The 17498-nt window shown below is 31.5% G+C and overlaps 3 protein-coding genes across 6 annotated transcripts; 2 read left to right on the forward strand and 1 right to left on the reverse strand.

Annotated features, from left to right (window-relative positions):
* Positions 1-1009: 1009 nt before the first annotated feature.
* LOC116771555 (carboxypeptidase B-like) lies at positions 1010-3480 on the forward strand. Of its 2 annotated transcripts, none has more exons than XM_032663437.2 (8): positions 1010-1270; positions 1389-1472; positions 1542-1675; positions 1768-1928; positions 2203-2328; positions 2599-2704; positions 2787-2933; positions 3135-3480. In XM_032663437.2, exons 1-8 carry the CDS (start codon positions 1147-1149, stop codon positions 3372-3374), a joined length of 1122 nt encoding a protein of 373 aa, XP_032519328.1. In that variant the 5' UTR covers positions 1010-1146; the 3' UTR covers positions 3375-3480. The 2 variants fall into 2 exon arrangements, with proteins under 2 accessions (XP_032519328.1, XP_032519329.1); XM_032663438.2 differs by having other exon boundaries at positions 2787-2941; positions 3135-3246.
* LOC116771556 (carboxypeptidase B-like) lies at positions 3471-5477 on the reverse strand. 3 transcript variants are annotated; one of them, XM_032663441.2, is made up of 8 exons: positions 5340-5477; positions 5017-5196; positions 4735-4868; positions 4506-4666; positions 4316-4441; positions 4138-4243; positions 3918-4064; positions 3471-3821 (listed from the first exon to the last, which is right to left on the reverse strand). In XM_032663441.2, exons 2-8 carry the CDS (start codon positions 5162-5164, stop codon positions 3543-3545), a joined length of 1101 nt encoding a protein of 366 aa, XP_032519332.1. In that variant the 5' UTR covers positions 5165-5196; positions 5340-5477; the 3' UTR covers positions 3471-3542. The 3 variants fall into 3 exon arrangements, with proteins under 3 accessions (XP_032519332.1, XP_032519330.1, XP_032519331.1); XM_032663439.2 differs by having other exon boundaries at positions 5273-5477; XM_032663440.2 differs by having other exon boundaries at positions 5268-5477.
* Positions 5478-6760: 1283 nt separating this feature from the next.
* On the forward strand, positions 6761-17149 carry LOC116771558 (uncharacterized). The gene is made up of 15 exons (XM_032663442.2): positions 6761-7222; positions 7289-7449; positions 9340-9500; positions 9744-9869; positions 9962-10058; positions 10725-10871; positions 11168-11427; positions 13902-14095; positions 14367-14552; positions 15048-15178; positions 15484-15644; positions 15969-16091; positions 16200-16305; positions 16374-16520; positions 16728-17149. The coding sequence occupies exons 1-15, from the start codon at positions 6922-6924 to the stop codon at positions 16998-17000; spliced, it is 2574 nt and encodes an 857-aa protein (XP_032519333.2). The 5' UTR covers positions 6761-6921; the 3' UTR covers positions 17001-17149.
* The last annotated feature ends 349 nt before the right edge of the window (positions 17150-17498 follow it).

Below are 17498 nucleotides of genomic sequence, written 5' to 3' on the forward strand. Positions count from 1 at the left end.
ATCATTATTCATCTGAAAATAACAATATTGATAATTGAATACTAATTTTCCTTAAGCCAATATGTTTTTATGATAAATCAAATATATATATATATATAATTTACCTGTTTCTCGTATATATTAGAATCGGTAAAACATCAGTTGGAAATGTAAGTCCATTTCAATCAATCTTGTTTGTCTACAATTAACGGGACTGCGCTCGACTGCTGAAAGTTGTACTGTAAAAGCTGAAGTCACTATTCTATTAGAAAAAAAAAACTATTTACAAATTCCATCGTATTGAGTAGAAAAAGTATAGAATTTTTTTATTATATACATATGTTTTTGTATATGACTACAGTTTTGGTAAACACACTGATATAACGACATCATCGTTTTTTAATTTATTTATTACAGGAGATAAATATTTTGCATTTGCAATTATACTAAAATGATGACATTCGATACATGACATCCTGCTTTTGAAGTTGGATAAAAAGCGAAAACCTGATAAATTCATATATACATTATTCGAAAGGACAAGTGCCATTTTATATAAAATAGATTTTAGTTAAATGGACTCTACCAGAATAAGCTTCAGTTCGTCATGATTGCAATTGCAGAGACAGGCTAGCAGTTGACGCGCAGTTTTCTGCCCGCGGTTTTCTAATCCGAGACCGAAATTTGTTCACGTTTTACTCACTCTCAACTGTTTATTTTATTTATAACTTGTCTGTCGCTTTAGTGGACGTTACACCTTCATTGAGTAACTCTGTCTATTTATGTAACTGAAGTCCCGTTCACTTGTAAGTAAATCAAACAAATAATAAGTTAATAACATTCATATTTTTTTACATGAAAATATTCACCTTCTTAATAAGATCTTGTTTCGATGATGAAAATTTTTAATATTAAAAATATTTAGTTTTTTTTTTTCTTGTTATTCAATATAAAAACTTTTTAAGCAATCATAAACAATATCTCCGTTTTCGAATTGACGTTTATTGTCTATGTTATTTTGTCACAAGGATCATATAAACTCAAGAAAGAAAGTAAACATAGATCCTCACCATTCACAGTTTCAAAATTTCATGTAACATTAGACTTTTATAATATTCATGGGCAAAAAACGTAAAACTCGAAGCATAGCCTTTAGCTGAACAAAAAATGGCTAAAAATTTCTCAGGATCCAGTGTTTTAAATGATGATTACTACATAGACACGGATTCGTCGGAAGAAAAAGACAAAGCAGAAAATGGCACGCAAACCAGGTTTCTTAAATGTGGCAAAGGTAAAAGATCCTTTCTAACGGACTAAGTTACTTTAAATGTTCATGCATTTCCATAACAAAGTATATGAAAAGCTTGATTAAGAATTCAAAAGTAATGATAAACCAAATATGATTGTAGGGAAATCAAGCAAAATAACTTTTAAATATATAGGTAAAGGAATCGGTCAAATCGCTCCAAAAGAAAAACCAAAAAGGAAACAACGTGAGTTGAACAAAATATTTCTCGACGTTTATTATGGGATGTTACATTCAACGTGTTTTCAATTTATAGTTTTAGTAATGGACTGGAAAAAATTTCATAGGCTGAGTGTTATCTATTCTTTTTTGGACCATTTAGAAAAAGACTTCCCGGCTATATGTACTGTGTCGGTTATCGGTAAATCAGTTGAGGGAAGGGACATTAAGGTAATATCAATAAACATATTTTTACATAATGTTCCTACTTATATATAACAATGGTCTTAAGGGTCTCTTTAACAAAACCATATTTTTAGTAGATGTTAAAGATATCGAACAGCAATGCCAGTAATGCGGCAGTATGGCTTGATGCCGCAATACACTCTAGGGAATGGATCAGCACAGCTGTAGTCACATACCTCGCCGACTTCATCGCCAGGAACTTCCAAGACTTATCCAATTCGGTCACGAATAAAGACTGGTAACACAACAATTAGAGATAATTACTCACGTTATTATACATTTCTTGGTAATACTTGGGAATTTCTTGGTATAAGTGCATTATTGTTTTTAAAAGCAATAAGAAAACTATATAATATCTATTACATATAGATTTCTAGCATTTTATTTCAGAATAAAGATGTGTATGACGTGACAGATAGATAGACAGTAAAAAAATCTTTACTACTTACAAATGTGTGGAATTTCATACCATTTTATATAACAAGGCTAAACTAAAAACCTGAATACTCCAGGTATATAGTACCGGTACTAAATCCAGACGGCTACGAGTACACTCACACACGCGACCGAATGTGGCGTAAGAATAGGGCTCGACGGGACGGTGCCTGTGTGGGTGTCGATCTCAATAGAAACTTCAGGTGTCTTGATATTGATCCTTTAAATATAGTGCTAGCGACTTTTAACTCACCCTTCAATGGACGAAAGGATCGTGCCTCTCATACTTGGGAGACTTCATGCTTTGTTACTTCATTTGTTTTACGTGAGGGGCAAAAAAATAATTAACAATGATATACTTTTGACGTATCTGCAAAAATTGCATGATTATGAGTTTTTTTTTTAACTTTAAAAGATTGTATACATTTTTTTTTTTAAATGAATTAAAAAGTGTACTTAAAGTTTGTTTTTAGCTGTGGATGGGGAAACAATGGTGAGGAGGGGTCCTCAGACAATCCAAACAGTGTGTTTTATAGAGGTCCAGAACCATTTTCAGAACCTGAATCATCAGCAGTGCGGGTATTAATACTGCGTGACTTGATTGAAACCCTTTTCATTGTATGAAATGTAAAATTAATTATTTGTATCAAATAACTTACAGGATACAATATTGAGCTCAGCGACGGCTTTCAAGGTCTTCCTATCATTCCACAGCTATTTCGAACTAATTATATTCCCTTGGGGCTACAAAACAGACCCCTGTCCACACTACTTAGACCTTCTGGAAGGCGCCTCAATAATGGCAAGGGTAACCACGTAAGAAACTATTAAATTAGAAGTGTAAATTCAATAGTAAAAGTTTGTTAACTCAAATTGTAATAGTAAGTGATTAATATTCTAACATTAGACTTTTAAAAACATATAAATTGTAGCCTTAAACGTTGAGTTGAAATAACAAAACATTAGAACATAATTTGTATGAAAATATTTTTAAAAGATCCCTTTTCAGGCCATTTATGAAAGCAGCGGAATAGTATACAAAGTGGGTTGTACAAAAGACCTTACATATTATGCTTGTGGGACGAGTATAGACTGGAGCTATGCTATAGCGAAAATTCCATATTCGTATATGGTCGAATTGAGGAGTAAAAAGTACAGGTTTAAGTTGCCCAAAGACCAAATTGAAGAGACATGCGTGGAGATTTGGAATGCAGTTAAAAGTTTAATGGATTATGTGGACCAACCTTGAAAACTGAGCTTGGTCGATATATTTTTTAATTGTTACTTTATATAGATATGCCTCTATAATATAGGTTTAAATCAAGTGACCAATATAAATAAAATGTTTCATTTTATTCGTCTTTATTGATCAAATTACCATCAATACAAAACTTCCTTGGCTTCACACGGTGCAAACTCAACAATTTTTATTATAAAACATGGTACAATTTAAACATTTTTTCTTGTCAACAAATTCGGCTAAAGCTTTTATGCCACTAAATATTTCTTTACAACAGTCTAAAATCTCTTCTTTCGGTAAAAGGAACTTGTGCTGTTTGCTTCTGAGCTCTATGAGATAGGAGAACGGGATCCGAGCCGTTCCATAGCTCCAATCCACGCTGGTGCCAGTTGCGAAATACATAAGATCCTTGAAATTTCCAACTTTGTACATTCGTCCGTTCACATCATATATTGCCTAAAAAATGTGTAAATAAAATTAATATCTAACAAATATTTAGTTGCTATAAAGAAAAAATAAGGAATTCAATTGTGATCAGTCATATATTCTTACTTTAGCCATAGCAGTGGCACCTTCAAGTAAGTTCACGTAATCAGCGCACGGTTCTGATGTAAAACACCAGGGAAATGCGATGACTTCGCTGTATGAATGAAGGGATATGAAGATCTTGAACGGTGTTCCCGAGTAAAGTATCATATCCTAGAGTAATATAATTATTACTATATTAAATTATAATTTTTATAATAATAATGTACAAAGTAATATTCAAAACCTTCACAGCTGACGTTTCCGGTTCGGAAAAAGGTTCAGGGCCACGGTAATTTATATGACTGGGATCGTCTGTTGAACATTCTAGTCCACTTCGACCCCAGTAATAACTATAAAACACAATAGCAAGTATTAAATAACCATTTAAGTAATAAGTATTGCAATATAATCAAGGACTTTACCCAAAATTACGATTGAGATCAACTCCAAAACATGTGTTATCTATCTTAGCTCTATTTTTTCTCCACATTCTATCAGAGTTATGTGTATGATAGTAGCCATCTGGATTAACAATGGGAAGCAAATACCTAAGAAATAAACTCCATCTTAGATACAAATTATTTGTGTCAAGATATAATAATAAATGTTTACCAGTCTTTATTCGTTATGCTCTGAGGAAGATTATCGAAGTTCTTCGCGATTTGATCAGCAATGTAAGTCACAACGGCTGGTGCTATCCACTCCCGACCATGTATGCCCCCATCAATCCAAACACCAGTGTTACAAGCATCACTATTAGAAATTTTTAACATCTGTGAACGGTTAGTAATACCTTTTCCACTTAGTGATTAATATATTCAGCAAAACCTATTTCTCTAACCTTTATGTCTCTCCCTTCAACAGTCCGTCCGATGGCAGTCGAGGTGCAAGTTGAAGGAAATTGTACCTCAAGACTATCTATGAATCTATAAATCTTCTCAAGGGGATAGAAATCCTTCCAATCCATTTCACGTCCTAAAATTTCAATATTTTTATAAACAATCGATCTATATTAGACTTCTTGAACATTTTCAATCTATTTATAATCTATAAGACTATTGACTCGAAGCAAAATTGAAGATAACCTGTCGGTGTCATAATAATTAAAAACTTGATGGCTTACGTGGGGATCTTGGTCTTGGGCTCAGTAAGACAGGGCTTCTGTTACGAGATCCGCTTAGACTGGAAGGTGTCACTTCAAACGAAATGTCTCTGTCTCGGAGCATTTTCTGTATCTGCATAACTCTATTTGTATCTATCAATATATCCATGGCATCTTTTCCTTCGGTGTAGATTTTTATTGCTACAATTTTATAATATTTAATACTATAGAATTTAAACATTATACTGTCCTTCACATACATAACTTTTTACCATACCACCCTTGTTATCCAAATTTTTGAGAAAAAGTTTTTGACCTTCTTTTGAACATTTTACGTCCCATACCTGATATTTCACACTTTTTCGTGCCACTTTGGCTAAATATATTACAAAAATTTAGATATTTTTGGAGCCTCGCACAAGAATATTAATACTTTCTCATAATTTGTCAAAAACTACATCTAAAAACCATAGCTTAAAATAATGTCATCACTTCAAAACTAAAACTGTTGACTTATATTACAAAAAACATGTATAAAAAACTCCTTTCGAGATTCTCGATATACATAAACACTTTTTACTACCACAACGGCTTTTCAATCAAAATTTAATTTTATGGTGAATATTCGAGCAAACAATGGGCATGTAATCAAGGAAAGCGGATCAAAGAGCTAAGGCGTTAAGAGCCGCGCCACTCGCTCGATAATTAGATGTAATCAGATATTTTCAGTAAACGCCTCACCGTCCCTCGACTATGCACTCCCCTTTAATGAAATTGTACTACCATTGGTTAAAGTCATCATTTACTCACGTATGGCTTACACTATTTCACAATAGTGAACGAATTTGATTATAATAAGAGATTTTGGAAACCTTATTTGTGATTTTATAAATGAAGCTGACACGTGATGTACAAAGATATAAGTTAAATATGCTGTAATATAAAAATTTTCATTTTTGTTGTTACAAAACTATATTCTGTTTAAAAGATGGTTTTGATCGAAAATTATAAATAACATATTTTAAAAACATAACTCCATATTGTGACGAGTTTCCGTAGTAATACCGGGTCTCATGGTAACCCGCTAACCAGACAGCGGTCCCCTAAGGCCCCCACCCAAAATGTCGCCTCGACTCCGTCTTACACGCGTTTATCTTTTTAATTGCGCCCCCTTCTTGTTACCCGCTTGTTAGATTTATCGGAGCCCTATAGTTATTTTATTTCTAATGCTACTTAAATCACTCTCATAAAATTTTTTTTTTGGAATATTTTCCCAATACTTCCAGGTTGTAATATAAATATTTACGAACTGTTCACATAAACAATTAGAAAACATATGAAATTTTTGATCAAATATTTTGATTTTTAATTAATAAGCGGACGACCATAGTATATCACAATGTATGTACATGTGTGTGTATTCAAACTTTATCGACGGTTATATTGTAAACATGTATAGATAGGAGTAATAAAGGGTGCCTCCCTTGCTTTGTTTTTCATTACTAACTGTTTACGTCGTACAGCTGCTGAGCTATACAAGATTAATCTACTTCTGTCTCAGCACAGAAAGTTTCTGAGGCTATTATGTCTTAAGGAATTAATATCTGGGATAAACATTGTTAGCAAAAGGGTAAGTTGCATAATTCTCAAAGTTGCCACCATTAATTTATCTAAACATTTGCTACATAACATATAATTCCTAACCAGCTTTTATAATCTATTCTAGAAAATTGTCAAAATACCAATGTCACTTACAACATGACGACGTAAACATTATAAGAACAGAATTTTTGATCATGGTTTCGTTAAACATACAAGATAAATTCACAATCAACAAAATAAATTGAAGAGTATACCATTCATTGTTTAATAATACTAGAAAAGGTCAAATCCTCCAAGTATACAGAGTCGATCAAACAACAAGTAATGGAAAAACAAACTCACCCACATAACACAAGTGGCGAAGAATTTTCCGATAATGAAGGCTGCGTTTACGAAAATGATTCTTACGAAAGTATCCTAGATGGAGTCTACAGTAACGAATATATATATGACTCTGAGATGACCATCCAAAATAAATATCAAACAAAACACGAAGTTAATCACGTCAATGTGGATGACAGTCGTTACGGGGTTTATAGACGTCCAATTAAAGTAGGGAGTAAAAGATTTTCATACAATCATCTTTCAAAAGACAAACCAGGTATTCAGAAAAAAGGACAAGAAGGTAAGAAAGGAATAAGAAATAATGAGAATAGAAATATTTACACTACTAACAATAATATTGTATTAGATAATTATCATGCCGAAGATCGTAAAGCAAAACGAATGGACTGGAACGATTACCAACGCCTAGATGTTATACATTCGTTCTTAGATGAGTTGGAATACGACTATCCTTCCATATGCACAGTGGGAACAATTGGTTTATCTCGAGAAGACAGAAATCTGAAGGTATAACACATTGACATAAATAAAATTAACTCTATTACAGTAGCGCTTTAATAACTATTGAGATATTAATTTAAATTTACTTATTAATATGCTTGAAGAAACGCTACAGCAATGACTTTTAAAATATTGTAATTAAAAAACCCTATATTAAAGATTTCCTGCATGAATCGATCACTATATACATTTTTAACAACCAGATACTGTATGCAGTATTTTGTATAAAAAATCTATTCTAATGCTCGTAAGAAACCGTTGCATTTACAGATTGGATTCATTACGGTATAGAGCACACTGAAAACTTTAAAAAAACCGGGAATACGTGAACAAGATTCACATTCCTTAATTGTCTTACTTAAGCAAGAAACAAATTATAGCTCTTAGAGCTGGGAATGAGTTATCTTGGCTTTCATTTCCCGTATAGAATTTATAAATTATCATAATTCGATTCGATTAACATAAAAAGATGAATTATCTTCATTAAACAATTATTAAACAAAAATATGTCAAGAATGTGTCCTCGTTGAAACCAGAATTTGAAACGTAATGAAGAATAAATGATTAGCAACAAAGCATACATATCGAAGGATTTACGTAAATCATATAACACAATTATAGCGATTTATGTACGCGTAAAAATTAATATTTTGGGCGACCATAATATAAAAATAAAGTAGGAACATCATTATATAAGATGCATTCATAATTTTGAAAATATTTACTATAATTAAAATATTATATTCTTCTAAATGACTATTCACATCGTTATTTTTTTTTATATTTCAGAAAATTTTTTGTATATATAAACATTCTGTCGATCACTGTCGCTTAAATTAAGTAGTATAACTTTTATCTGATAAGAAATTGAGAAAAACTTGATTTTAAAAGTTTTGCAATGTTATAGTTAGATCTAAATATCGGTAATTTTGCAGATTGACTGGTCGGATGAATGAATCAATGATTCTTTAAACCATTTTCTAATCAATCAATTAATTATACTTACTTAATATTTAAAAATATTACTATTAAAGATGAGATTAAATTTATAGCAAAAAAAGTATTAGATAATTTTTTTCAGATTGAATCTCCAATCGAATAAAGTTTAAAATATGATAATGAAATGATACTCGTATGCATTTAAATAAAACTATGATTTTCTAAATTGACCCTTAAATTTTATTATTAAAATTTCTTCAAGTCTGACATCAAGTCTTTAGTAAAGGTCGGAAAAAATCAAGGTATGAAAAATTCAAGATGTAGCGAAATTAAATCTGAAAAAGAGACATTAATATGAACTATCAAATAATATAAAATTATTTCAATGTTTGTGATAATAAAATAATAAGATATCGTTTTGATTGTATGGCTTTATATTACGTATGAATTGGGATCAAAAAATATTTTTTGTCAAGGAATACATGACCCATCTTGTTTTCCCATTGGATTTTTTATTTAAACTCAAAATTTGTATATAACGTAATTTTTTGAAAATTTCTTTGGTTACTCCTTTATAATTTTTTCTAAGGATATAAATAATAATCAACTGAGTAAGGTACTGACGGTCCAAAAGTACCAGCCATTTAAGCAATAATAAATATCTTGCTAAAAATCAATTTACATACAAACCGCTATTATTTCAATTCATGATTTTCAAAAATAGGACACCGATCTCGTCCTTTCATAAAATTCTATAACCAACCATTCATCGAGGAGCAAAAATCTCTCCCTGATAAACCATTGTCTCAGAAAAAACCTTATATGACGATAATGTCCTAACAGACTAACTTTACGAACATATAAAATAAAAATAAAAAAGTCAAAGATAATTCAATGTAATAAATTAAAGATGAGTAACGCTTTAAACTACTAAGGTAACATTTTTTTTTCGATCAGATTCTTAAAGTATCTAACAGCGACGCTCACAACCCAGCTGTATGGTTGGACGCAGGTATTCACGCCCGAGAATGGATCGCGCCGGCGGTCGCCACTTACATCGCCAACCACATCGTCCGCAACTTCAGCTCTCTGCCGTCCAGCATAACGAATAAGGACTGGTGAATGTTGACGTTATCATGTAGTAAAAAACTGATCGTATAACGTACAGTCTCAAGTAATACCTTTAAAATGATATATTAAACAAAATCCTGAAACCTGTCACAGTTTAGTGTGATAATGCCAACGTATATTCAGACTTTTATTCAGACGTTATCTGTGCTATTTATTAAGTACATAATTTTGTTCTATTATAAACAGTTTCGCTATCATAAAGTTAAAATTATAATTTGCTGTATTTTAAGGTATTTCCATCCGGTTGTAAATCCTGATGGATACGAATATTCTCACACCGTTGATAGGATGTGGAGGAAAAATAAAGCCTATATTGGAGGAAAACTGGTCGGGGTGGATCTCAATAGGAATTTCAGGTAAGACATAATTAATCTATATTTTATTTTTCCTGGAAATTATTTTTTTAATAGTTTTATAAGGAAGATAAATCATATTTATCATCAATTAGTTATGGCTGGGGAGGCAAAGGCTCGTCGGAGACTCCTACCAGCGTGTTCTATCGAGGTCCAGAACCGTTCTCAGAACCTGAATCCTGTGCTGTCAGGGTACTAAGAACTTAATCTTCAACTTACATTCTAATCCGTTCAAAAGTGATGCTGCAAAACTAAATATGCCAGCAATCTGAGCATTTTAAACATCTAATATATATTTTTTTGTCGTCATAACATATGTACATGAACGTGGCCAGAATGGCACTATTCAACACAAATTATCATGTAACCATACCGTTATGTAATAACATAAAACGTTCTGAACAACGCCCACCGTGTGTAAAGCCCATTATATTAATACAGGTGAATGTAAATCTAGCGCCATTTAACTGTAATGTGCAGTTGATACCGAAATCGTGTCATCGAGCTGTAACGCAGAGATTAAACTGCAAACAGGTTTAGTCGTAAATCAATTTCACTGCACCGGTTTTATGCTGTTACGTTTCATTAAATTAATTATTAAAATTTTAACTATAATTTTGAAATTAATCATTTATTCCATTTATAAATTGGTTTTTGTTTAATTTTAACACGTTAAGGGGTGTTATTTAAATTTATTGTCTATGACGCACATGAATTCCATATTCAAAAAATATTTGTTTTATAAAACGTTTAATAATTCTTGCTTATTCTTGAACTATTTACACCCATAATAACATTTTACCGATATAAATAGAATGAATAATTAAATTATAAATAACCGCCTAATTCATATTTTAGGACGTGCTTCTTTACTCTGGCATTCCGTTTAAAGTATATATAACTCTACATAGTTATGGCCAAATAATTTTATTCCCGTTTGCCTATAAAGATGAACTTTGTCCCGACTACGTACGGCTCTTAGAAGGGGCAACTGTAATGTCAAAGGTGATTTTTTTTAATAAAAAATTAATAAAGATACTTTAAAAACGAACGAACTTTTGAAATAAATACCTTTATTTAAGTCTTTCAAGTAATACGTACTAATATCATAAAAGTGAATGTGAGCTTGATTATTCATTTTTTTATTTTTAATTATCAATGAACTATTATAAAATAGGATAAATATCTTCTTAGGAATTGTACATCTTCACGAACAACAATATTTTTCAGAAGGCACATCTATTTGCCTTAAGAATATTTCACAATTTTTTTTTATTATAACAGTTTTTGACGTAATTTAGGCTATCCACGAAAGCAGTGGAAACACATACAAGGTGGGACTATCCAGGGATGTAATGTACGGAGCGGCTGGCACTAGTAATGACTTCAGTTACGGGGTAGCTAAAATACCGTACTGCTATCTTCTAGAACTGAGAAGTAAGAAACATAAGTTCAGATTACCTAAAGAAGAAATAGAAGAGACGGGGAACGAAATACTAAGCTGTATAAAGGCTTTAATGGAGTTTATAGACGAGAAATCTGCAACTGAAAAAACTGAATAGTTTGGTAAGTTTGTTGGTATGATCTCATTATTATAATCAGGTCAGCTGTTTTTGAAGCATTGCTTTATATCGCGCAATATATTTCAAAATTAAGTAGGTATGTACATAAAATTATGTATTATATATATATATATATATATATATATATATACTGGTAGAAATATAGCAAAGCTCATAAAAGCTAATTCAGAAGTTTTTGCATTAAAACCTAACTCATATCCACACATTAATAATCCTCTCCAAGCTCTTTTTAATTTATTGTCAATGGATTATATATTAATCAATTGCTTTGTTCTTCACTTATGTACTAATGTACTTAATGTGTAATTTTAGCTCTAATACTAGCTACTAATAATCACCGTTCACTTAACAAAGATCTTTAGTATGCAACACATTCACAAATACTTTAGGCTGTCAGGCGTAACATAAACTTTTTCTAAGTGACATTTGTTAAGTAAAAAATATATATAAAACATTGACACATAAACAAGTTATAGTTTACATAAACAAATTCACAAATAGATATAAGCTTTCTCATCATGAATTTATGTGTATTTTATAGGCAACATGAATTAATAAAGATAATACCGCTTTTTAATTTATAAGGCTTTAAAAAAGTTTGTAATGAAATGATTCCATAGTAATTCTCGCTTTAATCTCACACAATATTAATTTCTATTTTAGGCATATCTCAAAACAGGTTACAGTACTAACCGTATGACATTTTACCTCCCGCTATATATTAAAATTCTGCTTAAAATCATATTGTAACCCCATTCCTATACTTTCAGTCCTATTCCTATCCTATAATTGAATTACTAGCAAATTGTACTTTTTGGAAATATTAATCTATATCTATTAGGGTTTTTTATTTTTTCTAATAATTAAAAATGTTCGCAAGGCGATTAAAACTCAAGTTCTACAGCGTTACCTCCTCATTTTTGGTAGAGACTGGGAATGACTACTAATCTTTATCGAACTGACTCTAGGGACATCATTTTCTCTTCAATATTCACAATAATAATAAAACTTTGCTACAATTCTTAATTTCAGTTGCAACTTTACAACTAACAAATTTATCCAGAAACTTCTCCTCAATATAAACTTATTGCGATATATCTATAGGAAAATAGCCAACAATTTATAACTTAGACGCTTATTTCCATTAACTTTACTTTTTCTAAAAAATCAATCCATCAAAACAACCCATCGCCGTGCACTATAGAACGTAATCCTAACCCAAAGTATTGAAGCCGTCAATGTCCTAAGAAGTCAGTATCTTCTTCGCCAAAACTCTCGAATTTTAGATTCATTGTGCTGCAGAACATCCTTTTCGCTAACGTAGTCGTGGTCTCCTCCTATTATTTTAATCCCAATTGATCAACTAATTACCTAAAGCCAAAAGGCCCATTTCACTTCTGTCTATTTATTTTACCCGTAAAAGTATGGTTTTAGTTCTCTTTATCAGCAATTCCATTCGCCAATCGAGCAACTTGCACACGATAACTCTTATATTCTTTGGTCTTCTGAATATTATGCCATAGTAGATCGATCTGTTCTAGTAAACAAAAATCTTTCCAAAACCCAGCCTGATCAAAAGGTTCGTTATCATATAAGTTTAGATAAAAAAGATTCGTGATTACTTTAAACCATACTTACCATTCTCTAGACATTAGGAAATTTGTCGGTAGTTCTTTAACGTGATACTGTTCCCTTTATAAAAAATAATACAACTACAGCTCCATATACCTCACGCCTCCAGTGTAATTCCATCGTGGAGAACGGTATAAAGAAGCTTCATCAGCTCTTTAGAACCGAGGTACCTGCTGCTTGAAGCAGTTCTGCCGTAATTCGATCCTCTTCCAAAGCTATATCTTTAACCTTCCTATTAACTGCACACAGTGACGTGGTGTGGCTATAACTAAGGGACGTCTCTATGTCAGCTCCCGTTTCGTCTGTGAGCTTCAAATTTCGTCCCGCGGTTTTTGCTCAAAAATAAAGTTCTGACTTCAAAAAGTACTAACAAATTTTTTCTTACTTAAAAAATACGATAGTATTTACCCTCATTTTTCTATATTTTCTATATATTTTAAAGCTTAAATATAATAACATGTTTTTTTTTTTGCGAAATTAAATTTCGTTAAATGGATTAATATTATTTTGTGGTCAAATCTAAATTGAGCTATGCTCGAGGGTCAAAAATATTTTTTTTACCTTGGACTGAGTGTCATTTTGTACCTTTTCAATATAACTACGTTATTTATTAACATAATCACAAAATGTATACAATTCATACTATAGATTCACTCACTTTGATAGACAGAAAAATATTACCATTAGACTTGTTTTTTTATACACTTGGCTTTTATTTTTTTTATATTTGAATAGTTTTTATTAAGAATATATCAAAACTCTTAAATCCATATGAATACAATGTCTTAATTGACATAATTTTTACCCAACCATGACAAATTGACTATACTGTGTCATTCTTTGTAAATATTTCGACCCAAAATCTAAATTTCAGTGACAAAATCTCCTACAAACAAAATAATTCATATCGCATATCCTTAAACTTTTCCAAAGTGGCGGTAAATCAAGTGTGGGAAATTAAATTTACTCACGAAGGACAGAGATACTTTATCAAAACCCTAGACACAGCTGGAGGTAAAAAATATTTGAAATACTACCATCAACAGTTAAACAGAACTTTGATAACAAGACATTCTAAATATTATTCTCATCCACACATTTGGAGTATAGAGCAATTTATTTAGTTTCACTCTTATTTCTTCCCAATATATTTATCAGGTTATTGTTAGATTTAATGAAAAGCCTATTTATGCAAACCAATATTATTTCTATCTTTTCAATATAACTTAGCATACAAGCAATGAATCTTTTTAAACGATATGTGATATATTTTGTCTAATACTAGCAATAAATATTTGGAAAGAGGAGAGAAGCACAATGGACATTATGGTCGAGAGTCCCCATGCCGCTCAGGTCGCTGGGCTGCTGAACGAAAGAGATATCCCATACAGCATAGCTATCAGTGACGTTAGAACTCTGATTGAAAGGGAACAGGGGAATACTTTAAAAAAGAACCTAAATTCCTCCAAAGGTAAATCTTCTTCGATGTCACCAACGTCCAATATGAGATAAATATTTCTCTTCACTATCTATACTATTGCTATATCTTTCATATTAGTACCTCTTCGTTTATAACCTTTGTTTTCTTTGTAACTAATTTCTCTAATTTGATAGATGTAGTTTCTTGTTACTGCTAAATAAATTTCCTTCGAGTTGTTAGACGAATTACAATTGTATATATTACTTAATTATTATTACTGCATTATATTTGTTACATTAAATTGATGGAACATTTGAATGAACTGTCGTAGAAATGATTAACGCAACCAACCATTAAGTTAATTAATTTTAAGTATATAATATAATAACGATATTATAATGATAATTTTTAAGATCTATTTAAAGACATCATAAATTGAGTTTAATTTATTGTTAGACTGATTCTCAACAAATTGTCTTTATTTTTTTGTGTTTGTATGGTATACATTTTTTTTTTTGTAAAATTTTAAGTTCGTTTATTTAAAAGGTGCAATGGATTGGAAGAACTATCACCGTCTTGATGTTATTTACTCTTTTATGGATGACTTGGCAGCACAGTACCCATATTTATGTACTGTTAACGTTATTGGCAAGTCGGCGGAGGGAAGAGACTTACGGGTAACTATTTATTTAGTGCGTCAATTTTCATGTCTCCACATTATGTTGGATAGTTTATGAATTCCGATTGAACGGTTGACTTAACGAAATTTGTTTCTTATAATTTTATATGAAATAAGTTAACATTCGCTAGCTTTTAAGTTATAGGGTTAATTTTTCCACTGCAGATTTCGCCTGAGTAATTTATTCAACATGTTTAAATCTAATGTGGAAATTTCTTAAAAAATGTCTACTCACTTATCAAATCTATAATATATGCGTATCTATCAATAGTAATTAGTAATTATTATTGATGATGTTTTTAGATGTTAAAAATATCAAATGGCAATAACGAAAATATGGGAGTTTGGTTGGATGGATCCATTCATCCCCGCGAGTGGGTGAGCACAGCTGTCGTGACGTACTTCGCTGACCGGCTCGTAAGAAGCTTTCACGAACAACCAGACAGCGTGACTAATAAAGACTGGTATACTAATATCACACACTGCATTTTCGTACATATAATACAAAACTTCAGCATAATTTTCAGATACTTCATACAATACGTCCACATCTACTATGACGCCTGTTAGACACTAAAGTTTAAATGAAATAAACAAAATTATCAAATTCTATTATAATGCAAACTAATTATTTTCTTTAGAGTCCTCTTCGTAGTATCTTATACGTCTACCGACTTCGTGAAGATTCTATCACTCTGTTTTGCTTGACCTGTCACTCCTATCATTTGAAACGAAATAAGTATTTTTCTATTACACTAATATAAGTTATTGGCTTCTGATATTTCCAGGTATATTCTGCCGGTTTTAAATCCCGATGGTTACGAGTACACACACACACATGACAGAATGTGGCGTAAAAACAGAAATCGTTACGGCGAGTGTGTTGGTGTGGATCTAAACAGAAACTTCAGGTATCAATTAACTACCGATTGCCTCATATTTACTTATGTTTACATTTTTTCATAAACAAATAAATATTCTAATTTGACTATACTTCAATGTTTTGTAATGTCTTTTAGTTATGGTTGGGGCGAAAAGGGCGAAGAAGGATCATCAGAGGACCCAGGCAATATATTTTATAGAGGTCCAAAACCGTTTTCTGAACCTGAAACTGCTGCTTTGAAGGTGTGTTTTTAATGACGTCATTTCAATGTCATTCGCAAAGTCTTGTGCTCATTTTTTTACTATTTTAGCGCGTCATATTGGATGAATCAGCAAAATTCGAGGTGTTTCTATCGTTCCACAGCTATGGTGAAGTGATAATATTCCCATGGGGTTATACTGCGGATCCATGTCCCGATTACGTAGAGCTTTTGGAAGGGGGAACAGCTATGGCGAAGGTATTTTAATTATGAATAACAATTATTACTCTTATAATAACGAAACGGATAATTATTTCACTAAAATTCTTTTTAAACAAGTCACTATTGAGTCATGTTTAAAGGAATTATAGTGGCAGAACCAGCTGAAAAAAATAGCTTTCTTCATGATCAATTCAATTTTAAAAAAGCTTGTAAATGATTAGTGACTACATGATGTTTTCTTAGGCAATCTTCGATACAAGCGGTCATACTTACAAAGTTGGCAGCACAAAGGACCTTATGTACTTCGCTGCCGGGACCAGCACTGACTGGAGCTACGCCGTCGCTAATATAAAATATTCGTACATGATAGAACTGAGAGGTAAGCAGCATAGATTTCTGCTGCCTAAAGAACACATCATAGAAACAGCGACTGAAGTCATGAACGGTGTGTTGAGACTCATGGATTTCGTTGACCGACGATGCAGAAGTACGCAGGCCTGTGTTTGTCCAAAATAAATATATTGAAAACAATATCTTAACTAGCCCTCTATAAGATATAAATTTGATTATTTTATAAATTTTTACAATATTTGAATGTAAATATTATATAATAAAGAAATTGTATTATAAATTATCATCTCATATACGATATACCAAAAATATAATCTTATGATGATTCATTGTTTTGTTTTAAACCCATTTTATATGAGACCCAAACCATTCAATTTTACAAACAAAATTATAAATAATTAAACAAATTTCAATTTATATAAATTAATTAAAACGATGAAATAATAAAAATATGCGCTGTATATTTTGTTCATTATGGACGTAAAGGCCATACGTTTCGCTGCGGTCACGAATTATATGGATGCAATCCAAAAATGTATCCTCACACCACGGCATCAAACGAGCTCCAATACGCTGGTTTATTGTTTCACATCACTGCTTGCCAAAAGTTTAATTTCGATAATATTTATTGTATATATACAGATATAGAACCGGTAGAGGACA

Source organism: Danaus plexippus, chromosome 17 (genome assembly GCF_018135715.1).
Source record: "Danaus plexippus chromosome 17, MEX_DaPlex, whole genome shotgun sequence".
NCBI lineage: Eukaryota > Metazoa > Arthropoda > Insecta > Lepidoptera > Nymphalidae > Danaus > Danaus plexippus.

Bases quoted from the DNA above. Each gene is read 5' to 3' on its own strand.
- LOC116771555 (XM_032663437.2), top strand. From the start codon at position 1,147: ATGGCTAAAAATTTCTCAGGATCCAGTGTTTTAAATGATGATTACTAC. The intron at 1,473-1,541 runs GTGAGTTGAACA...TTCAATTTATAG, and splicing joins AAAACCAAAAAGGAAACAAC to TTTTAGTAATGGACTGGAAA. The intron at 2,705-2,786 runs GTATTAATACTG...AATAACTTACAG, and splicing joins CTGAATCATCAGCAGTGCGG to GATACAATATTGAGCTCAGC.
- LOC116771556 (XM_032663441.2), bottom strand. From the start codon at position 5,164: ATGGATATATTGATAGATACAAATAGAGTTATGCAGATACAGAAAATG. The intron at 4,869-5,016 runs GTAAGCCATCAA...TTGAAATTTTAG, and splicing joins CCCAAGACCAAGATCCCCAC to GACGTGAAATGGATTGGAAG. The intron at 4,065-4,137 runs GTTTTGAATATT...ATATTACTCTAG, and splicing joins CGGAAACGTCAGCTGTGAAG to GATATGATACTTTACTCGGG.
- LOC116771558 (XM_032663442.2), top strand. From the start codon at position 6,922: ATGGAAAAACAAACTCACCCACATAACACAAGTGGCGAAGAATTTTCC. The intron at 11,428-13,901 runs GTTTGGTAAGTT...ACCATGACAAAT, and splicing joins GCAACTGAAAAAACTGAATA to TGACTATACTGTGTCATTCT. The intron at 14,553-15,047 runs GTAAATCTTCTT...TTTATTTAAAAG, and splicing joins GAACCTAAATTCCTCCAAAG to GTGCAATGGATTGGAAGAAC.